At 42.7% G+C, this 18974-nt stretch overlaps 1 protein-coding gene across 1 annotated transcript in view; it reads right to left on the reverse strand.

The window, feature by feature from the left end:
- Positions 1-18974, reverse strand: part of lrrc34 (leucine rich repeat containing 34) — a 116764-nt gene that overhangs the window by 44479 nt on the left and 53311 nt on the right. Inside the window, exon 8 of the mRNA XM_063044772.1 lies at positions 10436-10590. Coding sequence (XP_062900842.1) covers positions 10436-10590 — 155 coding nt within the window. The remainder of the gene's footprint in view (positions 1-10435; positions 10591-18974) is intronic.

Genomic DNA, 18974 nt, shown 5'->3' on the forward strand with positions numbered 1-18974 from the left:
TCCGCTCAATTTTGAGGTTGTGCTCTCTAGTTTTGGATACCCCCACCATAGGAAACATCCTCTTAACATCCGCCTTATCTCATCTTTTCAGCATTCAGTAGGTTTCAATGAGATCCCCATGCATTCTTCTAAATTTCAGTGAATACAGGCCCAAAGCTGCCAAATGCTCCTCATATGTTAATCCCTTTATTCCCAGAATCATCCTTGTGAACCTCCCCTGGACTCTCTCCAATGACAACACCTCCTTCCTGAAATATGGGGCCCAAAAGTGTTGAGAATCCTCTAAATGTGGCTGAACTAGTGTCTTATACAGGTTCAACATTATCTCCTTGCTTTTTATTCTATCTCCCTTGAAATAAATGACAACATTGCATGTGCCTTCTTTACCACAGAGTCAACTTGTAAATTAATCTTCTGGGAGTCTTGCATGAAGACTCTTAAATCCCACTGCACCTCTGATGTTTGAACCTTCTCCCCATTTAAATAAGATTGCACTATTGATCCTTTTATCAAAATGCATTTTTATACATTTCCCAACACTGTATTCTATTGTTGTTTACTGTATTCTATTTGCCACTTTTTTGCCCATTCTTCCAATTTGCCTACATCCTACTGCAAATCACATTGTTTCCTCAGCACTATCAACCCCTCCACTTATCTTGTCATCATCCGCAAACTTTGCCACAAAGCTATCAATTACATTATCTAAATCATTGACAAATACTGACCCCTGAGGAATATCACTAGTCACCGGCAGCCAACCAGAAAAGGCCCCTTTTATTCCCACTCGCTGCCTGCTGTCTGTCAGCCATTCCACTAACCATGCCGGTATCTTTCCTGTAATGCCACAGGAATTTATCTTGTTAAGCAGCCTCATGTGTGGTAGCTTATCAAGTGCCTTCTGAAAATCCAAGTAAATGACATCCACTGCCTCTCCTTTGTCCACCATCCTTGTTACCTCCTTGAAGAATTCTAACAGATTTATTAGGCAAGATTTCCCTTCACAGGAACCATGCTGACTTTGACTTATTTTATCATTAATCTACAAGTACCTTGAAACCTCATCCTTAATAACAGACTCCAACACTTTCCTAACCACCACTGTGGTTAGTCTAATTGACCTATAATTTCCTTTCTTTTGCCTTCCTCCCTTTTTAAAGAGTGGAGTGACATTTGCAATCTTCCAGTCCTCTGGGACCAATGAATTACCAAGTTTTCTTGATCAGTTAAGGACATGGGCTGAGGAATGGCAAATGGATTTCAACTTTGATCAGTATGAGGTCATGCTTTTTGGACACTCAAACGAGGATAGGACCTATACAGTGAATATCAGGGTACTAACGAGAGTTGTGGAACATATGGAGCTGGGAGTGAAAGTGAAGAGTTCAGTGTAAGTGGCTGCGTTTGTAGATAGGCTAGTGAAGGAAGCGTTTAGTATGCTAGCCTTCATCAATCAGGGCACTGAGAGTAGAAGCAGGGGCATTATGTTGCAGTTATACAAATTGTTAGTGAGACAACACTGTGTACAGTTTTGGTTGTCCTGTTATAGAAAAGACATTGTCAGACTGGAGAAGGTGCAGAAGAGATCTATGAGGATGTTGTCTGGTCTAGAGGGTCTGAATTATAGGGAGTAGTTGGCCATGCTGGATCTTTATTCCTTGGAGTGTAAGAGAATGAGGGTTCATCTGATAGAAGTTTATAATTAGACAGTCACAGTCACTTCCTCAGGGCAAGGTAGTCCAAAACTCAAAGGCACAGACACAAGATAAGAGAAGAGAGATTTCAAAGAGACCTGAGAGGTCTACGACTCTATACGATGTGTGGAGCAAGATTGTTTTTACCAGAGTGGTGGGTGCCTGAAATGCACTGCTAGGAGGCAGTGGAAACAAGTATGCTAGACGTATTTAAGAGGGTCTTGATTGGCAGATGACTATGCAGAGAATGGAAGGTTATGAACATGTAGGCAAAAGGGATAGGTTAAGTTAGCCTTTAATTAGTTCTGCACAACATTATTGACTAGGTCATACACCATGAACATGTGGGTTTCCATCAGGTCCTCCATGCACTGCCTGAGGGATTTTCTGACAGTGTTTAAATATAAAGAGAGAGACTGCGAATGCTGGAATCTGAAACAAAAAAAGAATGCTGGAAGAACTCAGTGGGTCAATCTGCAAAGGTGAGGGAAACTGGCATAAATCATCTGTTCAACTTGAGACCCCGCATCATGACTCATGATGCAGGGTCTTGATCCAAAACTCTGACTTGTGCCTTTGGCCTCTGCAGATGCCCATCGACCCTCTGAGTTTGTCCAGAATTCTGTTTTTTCTGTTGCCCATTTAAGAGAAGAGCAATGGAAACATTGAAGTTCATGAGTCAAGTTTTGGAAGACAAGATTAATAAAGACGGATGCCCACTATTCTGTGTCCATGTGGTGGACGATGTTTCCATACTGTGCAACTCCGTCAGTATTGTGGGCAGGTGGTTACCTGGGTGACGTTCATTGCTTTGCACTTGGGTTGCATAGATGTTTGATCTGCAACTCTGTTTGAAATTTAAAGCTTCTGATAATATCCTTGCAGGTAGGTTTGCTGGCATGGTTCGGGAGGGTTTAAACTAATTTGCAAGGGGCATGGGACCCGGAGCGAGAGAGCAGTGAAAGAAGTGCATGGAGTAAAGCCAGATCTAACATATAGAGAGGCTTTGAAGAAAGAGAAGCAGAATAAACAGTGTAAAGATAGTAAGGTAGAAGGGCTGAAATGTGTGTACCTCAATGCAAGAAGCATCAGGAACAAAGGTGATGAACTGAGAGCTTGGATACATACATGGAATTATGATGTAGTGGCCATTACAGAGACTTGGCTGGCACCAGGGCAGGAATGGATTCTCAACATTCCTGGATTTCAGTGCTTTAAAAGGGATAGAGAGGGCAGAAAAAGGGGAGGAGGGGTGGCATTACTGGTCAGGGATACTATTACAGCTACAGAAAGGGTGGGTAATGTAGCAGGATCCTCTTTTGAGTCAGTGTGGGTGGAAGTCAGGAACAGGAAGGGAGCAGTTACTCTATTGGGGGTATTCTATAGGCCCCCTGGTAGCAGCAGAATTACAGAGGAGCAGATTGGGAGGCAGATTTTGGAAAGGTGCAAAAATAACAGGGTTGTTATCATGCGTGACTTTAACTTCCCTAATGTTGATTGGCACCTGATTAGTTCCAAGGGTTCAGATGAGGCAGAGTTTGTTAAGTGCGTCCAGGATGGATTCCTGTCACAGTATGTGGACAGGCCAACTAAGGACAATGCCATACTAGATCTAGTACTAGGTAATGAACCGGGTCAGGTCACAGATCTCTCAGTGGGTGAGTATCTGGGGGACAGTGACCACCGCTCCCTGGCTTTTAGCATTATCATGGAAAAGGATAGAATCAGAGAGGACAGGAAAATTTTTAATTGGGGAAGGGCAAATTATGAGGCTATAAGGCTAAAACTTGCGGGTGTGAATTGAGATGATGTTTTTGCAGGGAAGTGTACTATGGACATGTGGTCGATGTTTACAGATCTCTTGCAGGATGTTAGGGATAAATTTGTCCCGGTGAGGAAGAGTAAGAATGGTAGGGTGAAGGAACCATGGGTGACAAGTGAGGTGGAAAATCTAGTCAGGTGGAAGAAGGCAGCATACATGAGGTTTAGGAAGCAAGGATCAGATGGGTCTATTGAGAAATATAGGAAAGCAAGAAAGGAGCTTAATAAATCAAGGAAGGTAGTGCACCCGTGGCTGACAAGAGAAATTAGGGATAGTATCAATGCCAAAGAAGAAGCATACAAATTAGCCAGAAAAAGTGGCTCACCTGAGGACTGGGAGAAGTTCAGAGTTCAGCAGAGGAGGACAAAGGGCTTAATTAGGAAGGGGAAAATAGATTATGAGAGAAAACTGGCAGGGAACATAAAAACTGACTGTAAAAGCTTTCATAGATATGTGAAAAGAAAAAGATTGGTTAAGACAAATGTAGGTCCCCTACAGACAGAAACAGGTAAATTGATTATGGGGAGCAAGGACAATGCAGACCAATTGAATAATTACTTTGGTTCTGTCTTCACTAAGGAGGACATAAATAATCTTCCGGAAATAGTAGGGGACAGAAGCTCCAGTGAGATGGAGGAACTGAGGGAAATACATGTTAGTAGGGAAGTGGTGTTAGGTAAATTGAAGGGATTAAAGGCAGATAAATCCCCAGGGCCAGGTGGTCTGCATCCCAGAGTGCTTAAGGAAGTAGCCCAAGAAATAGTGGATGCATTAGTGATAATTTTTCAAAACTCTTTAGATTCTGGACTAGTTCCTGAGGATTGGAGGGTGGCTAATGTAACCCCACTTTTTAAAAAAGGAAGGAGAGAGAAACCAGGGAATTATAGACCGGTTAGCCTAACATCGGTGGTGGGGAAACTGCTAGAGTCAGTTATCAAAGATGTGACAACAGCACATTTGGAAAGTGGTGAAATCATCGGACAAAGTCAGCATGGATTTGTGAAAGGAAAATCATGTCTGACGAATCTCATAGAATTTTTTGAGGATGTAACTAGTAGAGTGGATAGGGGAGAACCAGTGGATGTGGTATATATGGATTTTCAAAAGGCTTTTGACAAGGTTCCACACAGGAGATTAGTGTGCAACCTTTGAAAGGGATAGAGAGGGCGGAAAAAGGGGAGGAGGGGTGGCATTACTGGTCAGGGATACTATTACAGCTACAGAAAGGATGAGTAATGTAGCAGGATCCTCTTTTGAGTCAATATGGGTGGAAGTCAGGAAGAGGAAGGGAGCAGTTACTCTACTGGGGGTATTCTATAGGCCCCCTGGTAGCAGCAGAGATACAGAGGAGCAGATTGGGAGGCAGAGTTTGGAAAGGTGCAAAAATAACAGGGTTGTTATCATGCGTGACTCTAACTTCCCTAATATTGATTGGCACCTGATTAGTTCCAAGGGTTTAGATGGGGCAGAATTTGTTAAGTGTGTCCAGGATGGATTCCTGTCACAGTATGTGGACAGGCTGACCAGGGGGAATGCCATACTAGATCTGGTACTAGGTAATGAACCAGGTCAGGTCACAGATCTCTCAATGGGTGAGCATCTGGGGGACAGTGACCACCACTCCCTGGCCTTTCATGGAAAAAGATAGGATCAAAGAGGACAGGAAAGATGGTTTAGAGTTTGTAAAATGTGTTCAGGAAAGTTTTCTAAATCAATATATAGAGGGACCAACCAGAGGGGATGCAATATTGGATCTCCTGTTAGGTAACCAATTAGGGCAAGTGACGGAAGTCTGTGTAGGGGAGCACTTTGGTTCCAGTGATCATAACACCATTAGTTTCAATTTGATCATCGACAAGGATAGATCTGGTCCTAGGGTTGAGTTTCTGAACTGGAAGAAGGCCAAATTTGAAGAAATGAGAAAGGATCTAAAAAGTGTGGATTGGGACAGGTTGTTCTCTGGCAAAGATGTGATTGGTGGGTGGGAAGCCTTCAAAGGGGAAATTTTGAGAGTGCAGAGTTTGTATGTTCCTGTCAGGATTAAAGGCAAATTGAATAGGAATAAGGAACCTTGGTTCTCAAGGGATATTGCAACTCTGATAAAGAAGAAGAGGGAGTTGTATGAAATGTATAGGAAACAGGGGGTAAATCAGGTGCTTGAAGAGTATAAGAAGTGCAAGAAAATACTTAAGAAAGTAATCAGGAGGGCTAAAAGAAGACATGAGGTTGCCTTGGCAGTCAAAGTGAAGGATAATCCAAAGAGCTTTTACAAGTATATTAAGAGCAAACGGATTATAAGGGATAAAATTGGTCCTCTTGAAGATCAGTGTGGTCGGCTTTGTGCGGAACCAAAGGAAATGGGGGAGATCTTAAATAGGTTTTTTGCGTCTGTATTTCCTAAGGAAGCTGGCATGAAATCTATGGAATTGAGGGAATCAAGTAGTGAGACAATGGAAACTGTACAGATTGAAAAGGAGGAGGTGCTTGCTGTCTTGAGGAAAATTAAAGTGGATAAATCCCCGGGACCTGACAAAGTGTTCTCTCGGACCTTGAAGGAGACTAGTGTTGAAATTGCGGGGGCCCTGGCAGAAATATTTAAAATGTCGCTGTCTACGGGTGAAGTGCCGGAGGATTGGAGAGTGGCTCATGTTGTTCCGTTGTTTAAAAAAGGATCGAAAAGTAATCCGGGAAATTATAGGCTGGTGAGTTTAATGTCAGTAGTAGGTAAGTTATTGGAGGGAGTACTAAGAGACAGAATCTACAAGCATTTGGATAGACAGGGGCTTATTAGGGAGAGTCAATATGGCTTTGTGCGTGGTAGGTCATGTTTGACCAATCTGTTGGAGTTTTTCGAGGAGGTTACCAGGAAAGTGGATGAAGGGAAGGCAGTGGATATTGTCTACATGGACTTCAGTAAGGCCTTTGACAAGGTCCCACATGGGAGGTTAGTTAGGAAAATTCAGTCGCTAGGTATACATGGAGAGGTGGTAAATTGGATTAGACATTGGCTCGATGGAAGAAGCCAGAGAGTAGTGGTAGAGAATTGCTTCTCCGAGTGGAGGCCTGTGACTAGTGGTGTGCCACAGGGATCAGTGCTGGGTCCATTGTTATTTGTCATCTATATCAATGATCTGGATGATAACGTGGTAAATTGGATCAGCAAGTTTGCTGATGATACAAAGATTGGAGGTGTAGTAGACAGTGAGGAAGGTTTTCAGAGTCTGCAGAGGGACTTGGACCAGCTGGAAAAATGGGCTGAAAAATGGCAGATGGAGTTTAATACAGACAAGTGTGAGGTATTGCACGTTGGAAGGACAAACCAACGTAGAACATACAGGGTTAATGGTAAGGCACTGAGGAGTGCAGTGGAACAGAGGGATCTGGGAATACAGATACAAAATTCCCTAAAAGTGTCGTCACAGGTAGATAGGGTCATAAAGAGAGCTTTTGGTACATTGGCCTTTATTAATTGAAGTATTGGGTATAAGAGCTGGAATGTTATGATGAGGTTGTATAAGGCATTGGTGAGGCCAAATCTGGAGTATTGTGTTCAGTTTTGGTCATCAAATTACAGGAAGGATATAAATAAGGTTGAAAGAGTGCAGAGAAGGTTTACAAGGATGTTGCCGGGACTTGAGAAACTCAGTTACAGAGATAGGTTGAATAGGTTAGGACTTTATTCCCTGGAGCGTAGAAGAATGAGGGGAGATTTGATAGAGGTATATAAAATTATGATGGGTATAGATAGGGTGAATGCAAGCAGGCTTTTTCCACTGAGGCAAGGGGAGAAAAAAATCAGAGGACATGGGTTAAGGGTGAGGGGGGAAAAGTTTAAAGGGAACATTAGGGGGGGCTTCTTCACAGAGAGAGTGGTGGGAGTATGGAATGAGCTGCCAGACGAGGTGGTAAATGCGGGTTCTTTTTTAACATTTAAGAATAAATTGGACAGATACATGGATAGGAGGTGTATGGAGGGATATGGTCTGTGTGCAGGTCAGTGGGACTAGGCAGAAAATGGTTCGGCACAGCCAAGAAGGGCCAAAGGGCCTGTTTCTGTGCTGTAGTTTCTATGGTTCTGTGATTCTATGAAAATTTTTAATTGGGGAAAGGCAAATTATGAGGCTATAAGGCTAGAACTTGCGGGTGTGAATTGGGATGATGTTTTTGCAGGAAAATGTACTATGGACATGTGGTCGATGTTTAGAGATTTCTTGCGGGATGTAAGGGATAAATTTGTCCCGGTGAGGGAGATAAAGAATGGTAGGGTGAAGGAACCATGGGTGACAAGTGAGGTGGAAAATCTAGTCAGGAGAAAGAAGGCAGCATACATGAGGTTTAGGAAGCAAGGATCAGATGGGTCTATTGAGGAATATAGGGAAGCAAGAAAGGAGCTTAAGAAGGGGCTGAGAAGAGCAAGAAGGGGGCATGAGAAGGCCTTGGCGAGTAGGGTAAAGGAAAACCCCAAGGCATTCTTCAATTATGTGAAGAAAAAAAGGATGACAGGAGTGAAGGTAGGACCGATTAGAGATAAAGGTGGGAAGATGTGCCTGGAGGCTGTGGAAGTGAGCAAGGTCCTCAATGAATACTTCTCTTCGGTATTCACCAATGAGAGGGAACTTGATGATGGTGAGGACAATATGAGTGAGGTTGATGTTCTAGAGTATGCTGATATTAAGGGAGAGGAGGTGTTGGAGTTGTTAAAATACATTAGGACAGATAAGTCCCTGGGGCCTGACGGAATATTCCCCAGGCTGCTCCATGAGGCGAGAGAAGAGATTGCTGAGCCACTGGCTAGGATCTTTATGTCCTCATTGTCCACGGGAATGGTGGCCGATTAGGAAAAGCGGAGGTGCAACGAGACCTGGGTGTCATTATACACCAGTCATTGAAAGAGGGCATGCAGGTACAGCAGGCGGTGAAAAAGGCGAATGGTATGCTGGCATTTATAGCAAGAGGATTCGAGTACAGGAGCAGGGAGGTACTACTGCAGTTGTACAAGGCCTTGGTGAGACCACACCTGGAGTATTGTGTGCAGTTTTGGTCCCCTAATCTGAGGAAAGACATTCTTGCCATAGAGGGAGTACAAAGAAGATTTACCAGATTGATTCCTGGGATGGCAGGACTTTCATATGATGAAAGACTGGATTGACTAGGCTTATACTCGTTGGAATTTAGAAGATTGAGGGGGGATCTGATTGAAATGTATAAAATCCTAAAGGGATTGGACAGGCTAGATGCAGGAAGATTGTTCCCGATGTTGGGGAAGTCCAGAATGAGGGGGTCACAGTTTGAGGATAAAGGGGAAGCCTTTTAGGACCGAGATTAGGAAAAACTTCTTCACACAGAGAGTGGTGAATCTGTGGAATTCTCTGCCACAGGAAACAGTTGAGGCCAGTTCATTGGCTATATTTAAGAGGGAGTTAGATATGGCCCTTGTGGCTAAAGGGATCGGGGGTATGGAGGGAAGGCTGGTGCAGGGTTCTGAGTTGGATGATCAGCCATGATCATACTGAATGGTGGTGCAGGCTTGAAGGGCTGAATGGCCTACTCCTGCACCTATTTTCTATGTTTCTATGAAGGGGGCATGAGAAGGCCTTTGCGAGTACGGTGAAGGAAAACCCCAAGGCATTCTTCAATTATGTGAAGAAAAAAAGGATGACAGGAGTGAAGGTAGGACCAATTAGAGATAAAGGTGGGAAGATGTGCCTGGAGGCTGTGGAAGTGAGCGAGGTCCTCAATGAATACTTCTCTTCGGTATTCACCAATGAGAGGGAACTTGATGAAGTTGAGGACAATATGAGTGAGGTTGATGTTCTGGAGCATGTTGATATTAAGGGAGAGGAGGTGTTGGAGTTGTTAAAATACATTAGGACGGATAAGTCCCCAGGCCATTCTACGAGGTGAGGGAAGAGATTGCTGAGCCTCTGGCTAGGATCTTTAAGTCCTCGTTGTCCACGGGAAAGGTACCGGAGGACATTTCTGAAATGTGTCCATTTCTGGTCACCTCACTATAGGAAGGATGTGGAAGCATTGGAAAGGGTGCAGAGGAGATTTACCAGGATGCTGCCTGGTTTAGAGAGTATGCATTATGATCAGAGATTAAGGGATCTAGGGCTTTACTCCTTGGAGAGAAGGAGGATGAGAGGAGACATGATAGAGGTGTACAAAATAATAAGAGGAATGGATAGAGTGGATAGCCAGTGCCTCTTCCCCAGGGCACCACTGCTCAATACAAGAGGACATGGCTTTAAGGTAAGGGGTGGGAAGTTCAAGGGGGATATTAGAGGAAGGTTTTTTACTCAGAGAGTGGTTGGTGCGTGGAATGCACTGCCTGAGTCAGTGGTGGAGGCAGATACACTCGTGAAGTTTAAGGGACTACTAGACAGGTATATGGAGGCATTTAAGGTGGGGGGGTTATATGGGAGGCAGGGTTGGAGGGTTGGCAGAACACATGGGCCAAAGGGCCTATAATGTGCTGTACTATTCTATGTTCTATGTTCTATGGTAATATTTCAGGCAATAAGTTTAAAGGAAGTGAGTAGAAAAACTCAAAAAAACAAATGCTGAATAACAGTTTGGCATGGACCAGATGGGCTGAAAGGCCTGTTTCTTTGAAGTGAACAATGATTCTATCTAAAATAAAGAATCAGGAAATACTCAGCAGATCAGACAATGTCTGTGGGAAGGTAGAGTGTATGCAGCATTTATTGTTCTTTTTATTCTTGTTAGTGAAGCCATCATTGATGTTGAACTTCTCTCTAATACATAGTCTGAGATTTTTATAGCTATTAAATGAAGGAGCAGTTCTTCATTTCTCTGTTGCCATCATACAATACAGAATCACAGATGCACATGGGAAAAGAAACAACTATTTGGCCCATTATGCCTATTCTGGACAGAAAATGTTACAGTGTATTACCAGCGGAGATCGAGAAAGCGGAGAGTCTTGTTATTAACTAGTCGTTCAGAAAGTTGCTGAGCACCAAAGTCTTTTATTCCCATTTTTGCTAAGTGCAGCTCCTGTAGCGATTGGTTAACTTGAAGCATGTTAGCCATATGCACAGTCATCTCTTCCTAAAGGCAAGCAATACAACAGTGTAAACATACAATAATGATGCTCTGGACCAGTGAATGAAGCTGATAAAGTGAAAGGCAGAAAATACAACTCTAACAAAGATGATCAGATTGGGCTAGGAATTATTCTGTACATTAATATATCTGATCAAAAATTCACTAACATTAATCAGCAGAATCAAAATTTTCATTGCATAAATAAGACCATATGACATCAGAGCAGAATTAGGCCATTACACCCAGTGAGTCTGCTTCACCATTCCATCATGGCTGATTTATTATCCTTTTCAACCCCATTCTCCTGCCTTCTCCCTATTACCTTCAACACCCTGACTAATCAAGAACCTATCAACCTAAGTTGTAAACACACCCAATGACTTGGCCTCTAATTGATGGTTTGTGGCAATGAATTCCACAGATTCACTACCCTCTGGCTAAAGAAATTCATCGTCACCTCTGTTCTAAGTGGACATCCCTCTATTCAGAGGTAATGCTCTTTGGTCTGAGACTCCTCCACTATAGGATGCATCCTCTCAAAATCCACTCCCTTTGGGCCTTTCAATATTCCATGGAGATTCCCCCCCACCCCCACCATTCTTCTAAACTCCAGTGAGTACGGGCTCAGAGACATCAAATGCTCCTTGTACATCAATCCTTTCCTTGCTGGAATCATTCTCATGACCCTCTCCATCAAAATGATCAGATTGGGCTACAATTTCTTCTGTGCATTGCACAAGTACATGTTTGCACAAGTACATGTGTACACAGGTGCAATGAAAAACTTACTTGCAGCAGCAGCAGCAGCACAGGGACATATCGAATACACGACATTCACAAGATAAGCATAAATTAAAACTAAATTATTTACAATTCCAGAAGAAAGAACACAATTAGTATAAAATACACATCCATTGCAGTGCAAAGTGGTCCTAGCGTTGCTATACTGAGGTGTGATTAGGATTGTTGTGCTTGGTTTTTCAAGAACTGAATAGTTGAAGAGAAGTAACTGTTCTTGAACCTGGTAGTGTAGGACATCAGGCATGGTGACTGGGTGAATTAGACATACAGTATTCATGACAGTTTAAAAAACATGAGAGGAGATCTCAGAGAAAACTCTAAACCTCTGAAATGAACAGGACAGATTAGATGGAGAAAGAATGGCCAGGATCAGGGGTCACAGAGAATGTTGAACTTGTGGAGTGCTCTACCACCCAAAGTATTTGAAGCCAAGTTATTAAATAAGCTTAAGGAGTCAAATATGTTTTTTAAATCAGATCAAGGGATATGGAACTGGGTTCTGAACTTGAATGATCACTCATCATTATTTTGCATAACAGCAGGCTTGAAGAATTGAATCGTCTGCTCCTATTCCTATTTAAATATACTTCTAGGTGCCTACATAGGTACCTGCCTCACTGATCGTTAAGAAATCTGTAATACACTATAGAGAAAAGTTATGACATTCTCATGTCAAGCCTGCACTGGCAAGCACCTCCCAGTCTCCACCCAGCTACCAGGATTCACTGCCACTCATTCCAGACATCACCTGCAGCTTGTTTAACCCCAGTTCTTATCCACAGACCTTGTTCACTCATCAAACCAGCTAGGCTCAACCAATTGCTCCGAGCCTTAAGCAAGTTTGTTGCCTGCTGTGTTTATTATCTAATGGAACCAGATTAAAATGTTTAAAAGGCATTTGGAATGGTAGCATGAATAGGGATATAAGCCAAATGCTGGCAAATGGAAGCAGATCGTGTAAACTTCTTGGTTGGCATGGATAAGTTTGGCCTGTTGGACTCTGATAGAGTCATAGAGTAGTACAAAGGCAGGCCCTCCGAATCATCTAGTCCATGCCCAAACCATTTAAACAGCCTGCTCCCATCGACCTGCACCAGGACCAGAGACCTCCGTATCCCTGCACTACAGCCACTATCCATGTACTATCCAAACTTCTCTTAAGAGCTGAAATTGAACTCACATGCACCACTTGTGCTGCCACCCTCTCACGACCCTCTGAGTGAAGACGTTTCCCCTCATATTCCCCTTAAACTTTTTACCTTTCACGCCTAAGCTATGACCTCTGGTTGTAGTCCTACCCAACCTCAGTGGAAAAAGCCTGATGGCATTTATTCTATCTAAGCCCCTCATAATTGAGTATACCTCCATCAAATCTCCTCTCAATCTTTGACAGTCTAAAGAATACAGTCCAACCTATTTAATCTTTCCTTATAACTCAGAACCTCCAGACCCGCTGACATCCTTGTAAGTTTTCTCTGCATTCCTTCAACCTTGTTTACACCTTTCCTGCAGATAGGTGACCAAAACCTATTCCTTTGATCAGGTTTAGTCAGCATAGCTTTGTCAAAGGCAGTTGGTGCCTTACGAGCCTGATTGAATTTTTTCAGGATATGACTAAACATGTTGATGAAGTTAGAGCAGTAGATGTAGAGTATATGGATTTCAGCAATGCATTGAAAAGGTACCCCATGCAAGGCTTATTGAGAAAGTAAGGAGGCATGGGATCCAAGGGGACCTTGCTTTGTGGATCCAGAAATGGCTTGCCCACAGAAGGCAAAGAGTGGTTGTAGATGGGTCATATTCTGCATGGAGGTCAGTGACCAGTGGAGTGCCTCAGGGATCTGTTCTGAGAGCCCTTCTCTTCGTGATTTTTATAAATGATCTGATGAGGAAGTGGAGGGATGGGTTAGTAAATTTGCTGATGACACAAAGATTGGGGGTGTTGTGGATGGCTGTCAGGTTACAGTGGGACATCGATAGGATGCAAACTGGGCTGAGAAGTGGCATTTTGAGTTCAACCCAGATAAGTGTGAGGTGGATCATTTTGGTAGGTCAAATATGATGGCAGAATATAGTATTAATGGTAAGCCTCTTGCAAGTGTGGAAGTTCAGAGGGATCTTGGGGTCCGTGTCCATAGGACACTCAAAGCTGCTGCGCAGGTTGACTGTGTGGATAAGAAGGCATACGGTGTACTAGCCTTCATCAACCGTGGGATTGAGTTCAAGAGCTGAGAGGTAACGTTACAGCTATATAGAACCCTGGTCAGTCCCCACTTGGAGTACTGTGCTCAGTTCTGGTCACCTCACTACAGGAAAGATGTGGAAACTGTAGAAAGGGTGTAGAGGAGATTTACAAGAATGTTGCCTGGACTGGGGAGCATGCCTTATGAGAATAGGTAGAATGAATTTGGCCTTTTCTCCGTGGAGTGACGGAGAATGAGAGGTCAACTGATAGAACTGTATAAGATGATGAGAGGCATTGATTGTGTGGGTAGTCTGAGCTTTATCCCCAGAGCTGAAATGGCTAACACGAGTGAGCACAGTTTTAAGGTGTTTGGAAGTAGGTACAGAGAAGATATCAGCGGTAAGTTTTTTTTTTACGCAGAGAACGGTGAGTGCCTGGAACGGGCTGGTGGAGGCGGACACAATAGGGTCTTTTAAGAGACTCCCGGATCGTTACATGGATTTTAGAAAAATAGTGTGCTATGGGTAACCCAAGGTAATTTATAAACTAATTCCATGTTTGGCACAGCATTATGGGCCGAAGGGCCTGTATTGTGCTGTAGGTTTTTGATGTTCTCTATGTTTCTAAAACTGCACACGATACTCCAAATTAAGTTTCATTAATGTCGTATATAACTGCAACATAACATCCCATCTTCTGCACTCAATATATTGATTTAGAAAGGCTAATGTGCCAAAAGCTTTCTTTATGACCCTATCTACCTGTGGTGCCACTTTCAATGAATTATGCACCTGTATTCCCAGATCCCTTTGCTCTACCACACTCCTGAATATCCTACGATTCACTGTGAAAGACCTACCTGGTTGGTCCTACCAAAGTGCAAAACATCGCACTGCTCTGCATTAAATTCCATCTGCTATTTTTCAGCCCATTTTCCCTCTGCAAGCCATGATAGCCTTTCTCACTGTTCATTACACTCCCAATCTTGGTGTCATCTGCAAATTTGCTCTATTCTGAGGGTGAGTCCTCTGGTCTTAGACTCTCCCATCATAGGAAACATCCACTCCACATGCACTCTCAAAAGCCTTTCACCATTCAAATGGTTTCAGTGAGGTTATCCCTCATTTTTCTGATTTCTAGTGAATACAGGCCTAGAGTATATGACAAGCTATTCAATCCTGGAATCATTTTTGTGAACCTCCTTTGAACCATATCCAGTTTCAGCACATCCGTTCTACGATAAGAGTCCCACAATTGCTCACACTACTACAAGTGAGACCTCACCAATGCTTTATAAAGTCTCGACATTAAATCTTTGCTTTTATATTCTAGTCCTCTTGAAATGAGTGTTAACATCACATTTGCCTTCCACAGCACAGACAAAACCTGCAAATAAATCTTTAGGGAATCCTGAACAATGACTCCCAATTCCCTTTGTGCCACAGTTTTTTTGTTTTTCTTTCCCATTTAGAAAATAGGCAACCCTTTCATTTCTTCTACCAAAGTGCATGACCATACACTTTCCCACACTACATTCTATCTGCCATAACTTTGCCCATTCTCCTTCTGTAGTCTTTCTATTCACCTCTTCAAAATGACCTGCCCCTCCACCTATCTTCATATTGGCTTCAAACTTTGCAACAAAGCCATTAATTCATCTTCCAAATAATTGACATATAACCTAAAATGAATCGGCCCCAATACACACCCCTGTGGAACACCATTAGTCATCGGCACCCTGTCAGAAAAGGCCCCTTGCCTCCTGCCAATCGGCCACTGCTTTATCCATGTTCGAATCTTTTTTGTAAATCTAATTTGTTAAGCAGCCTCGTGTGCGGCACCTTGTCAAAGGCCTTCTGAAAATCCAAGTAAACAACATCAACCGATTCTACTTTATCTTGCTTGTTATTTCTTCAGAGAATTCCAACAGATTTGTCAGGAAAGATTTTCCCTTGAGGAAACCATGCTGACTACGGTCTATTTTATCATGTGCCTCCAAGTACTCTGAAACTTCATCCTTAATAAATGACTCCAACATCCTTTCAACCAGAGGTCAGACTAACTGGCCTATAGTTTCCTTTAGACCATAAGGCATAGGAGCAGAATTAAGCCATTCAGCCCATCGAATCTGCTCCATATTCCATCATGGCTGATCCCAAATCCCACTCAACCCCATACAACTGCCTTCTTGCTATATCCTTTGATGCCCTGACCAATCAGGAAACTATATAACCATATAACAATTGCAGCACGGAAACGGGCCATCTCAGCCCTTCTAGTCCGTGCCTAACTCATACTCTCACCTAGTCCCACTGACCTGCACTCAGCCCATAACCCTCCATTCCTTTCCTATCCATATATCTATCCAATTTAACTTTAAACAACATCGAACCTGCCTCAACCACTTCTGCTGGAAGCTCGTTCCACACAACTACTACTCACTGAGTAAAGAAGTTCCCTCTCATGTTACCCCTAAACTTTTGCCCTTTAACTCTCAACTCATGTCCTCTTGTTTGAATTTCCCCCATTCTCAATGGAAAAAGCCTATCCACGTCAACTCTATCAATTCCCCTCATAAGTTTAAACACCTCTATCAAGTCCCCCCTCAACCTTCTACGCTCCAAAGAATAAAGACCTAACTTGTTCAACCTTTCTCTATAACTTAGGAGATGAAACCCAGGCAACATTTTAGTAAACCTCCTCTGTACTCTCTCAATTTTATTGACATCTTTCCTATAATTCAGTGACCAGAACTGTACACAATACTCCAAATTTGGCTTTACCAATGCCTTATACAATTTCAACATTAGATCCCAACTCCTATACTCAATGCTCTGATTAATAAAAGCCAGCATACCAAAAGCTTTCTTCACCACCCTATCCACATGAGATTCTACCTTCACGGAACTATGCACCATTATTCCTAGATCCCTTTGTTCTACAGCATTCTTCAATGCCCTACCATTTACCATGTATGTCCTATTTTGATTAGTCCTACCAAAATGTAGCACCTCACATTTTTCAGCATTAAACTTCATCTGCCATCTTTCAGCCCACTCTTCTAACTGGCCTAAATCTCTCTACAAGCTTTGAAAACCTACTCCTCCATCCACAACGCCACCTATCTCAGTATCACCTGCATACTTACTAATCCAATTTACCACCCCATCATCCAGATCATTAATATATATGACAAACAACATTGGACCCAGTACAGATCCCTGAGGCACACCGCTACACACTGTCCTCCAATCTGACACACAGTTATCCACCACTACTCTCTGGCGTCTCCCATCCAGCCACTGCTGAATCCATTTTACTATTTCGATATTAATGCCTAACGATTGAACCTTCCTAACTAACCTTCCGTGTGGAACCTTGTCAAAGGCCTTACTGAAGTCCATATAGACAATATCCACCGCTTTACCCTTGTCAACGTTCTTAGTAACCTCATCAAAAAATTCAATAAGATTTGTCAAACATGACCTTCCATGCACAAATTCATGTTGACTGTTCCTATTCAGATGCTGTCTAGCCAGATAATTATATATACCATCTCTAAGAATACTTTCCATCAATTTACCCACCACTGACGTCAAACTCACAGGCTGATAATTGCCAGGTTTACTCTTAGAACCCTTTTTAAAAATGGAACCACATGAGCAATACGCCAATCCTCCGGCACCATCCATCCCCATTTCTAATGACATTTGAAACATCTCTGTCGGAGCCCCTGCTATTTCCACACTAACTTCCCTCAAGGTCCTAGGGAATATCTTGTCCGGACCCAGAGACTTACCCACTTTTATATTCCGTAAAAACGCCAGTACTTCCTCTTCTTTAATTGTCATACTTTCCATAACTACCCTTCTTCTTTCCTTTACCTTACACAATTCAATATCCTTCTCCTTAGTGAATACCGAAGAAAAGAAATTGTTCAAAATCTCCCCCATCTCTTTTTTGGCTCCACACATAGCCGTCCACTCTGATTCTCCAAGGGACCAATTTTATCCCTCACTATCCTTTTGTCATTAACATAACTGTAGAAACACTTTGGATTTATTTTAACTATCAGCTTTCACTTTACGTATACCCACGGATTTGGCCTTCACTACAATCTGTGGCAGAGCATTCCACAGATTCACTACTCTCTAGTTAAAGAAATTCCTTTTTACTTCTTTTCTAAAAGTCGCCCCTCAATTTTGAGGCTGTGCTCTCTAGTTCTGGATGCCCCCACCACAGGAAACATCCTCTTCACATTCACCTTATCTAGTCCTTTCAACATCCGCTAGCTTTCAATGAGATTCCCATGCATTCTTATAAATTTGGATGAGTACAGTCCCAAAGCTGACAAAAACTTCTCATACGTTAACCCTTTCATTCCCAGAATCATCCTCGTGAGCTTCCCCTGGACTCTCTCCAATGACAACACACCCTTTCTGAGATAGGGGGCCCGAAACTGTTAACTATATTCTAAGTGTGGGTCCAAAACTATTGACAATACTCCAAGCACGGCCTGACTCATATGCTGCGGTCTCAGCAATATCTCCTTGCTTTTATATTCTATTTCCCTTGAAATAAATGTCAATATTACATGAAACATTGCATTTGCCTTCTTTACCACAGACTCAATCTGTAAATTAAACTTCTGGGAGTCCTGCATAAGGACTCCTTAGTCCCTCTACATCTCTGATGATTGAATTTTCTCCCCATTTAGATAATAGTTTGAACTATTGTTCCTTTTATCAAAATGTATTATCATACATTTCCCAACACTGTATTCCATCTGACACATTTCTGCCCATTTTTCCAATTCCTGCTGCAATCGCATTGCTTCCTCAGCACTACCTTCCCCTCCACCTATCTTTGTAATATTCGCAAACTTTGCTACAAAGCCATCAATTCCATTGTCTAAATCATTGACAAACAATGTGAAAAATAGCAGTCCCAATACTGACCGCTGAGGAAAAACACTAGTCACTGGTAGCCAACCAGAAAAGGCTCCCTTTATTCCCACTTGCTGCCTCTTGCTTGTCAGCCATTCTCTATCAATGCCAATATCATTCTGTCTAAAGATGTAATTCCATCTCTTACCAACAGAACCACACCAATGCCTATGCCTTCCTACCTGTCCTTTTGATAAAAAGTATATCTTTCGATGTTAAGCTCCTGACTATGGCCTTCTTTCAGCCACAACTCAGTGATGCCCACAACGCCACACCAATCAATCTCTAACTGTACCATGAGTTCATCCACCTTATTCCAAGTGCACCTTCAGTCCTGCATTATTTACCCTTTTGAATTTTGCCTCTGTGGTACAATCTAACTGTTTGCTCTTTCTGCATTTAAGACCATAAGAAATAGGAGCAGGAGTAGGCCATCTGGCCCATCGAGCCTGCTC

Source organism: Mobula hypostoma, chromosome 4, assembly GCF_963921235.1.
Source record: "Mobula hypostoma chromosome 4, sMobHyp1.1, whole genome shotgun sequence".
Classification (NCBI taxonomy): Eukaryota; Metazoa; Chordata; class Chondrichthyes; order Myliobatiformes; family Myliobatidae; genus Mobula; species Mobula hypostoma.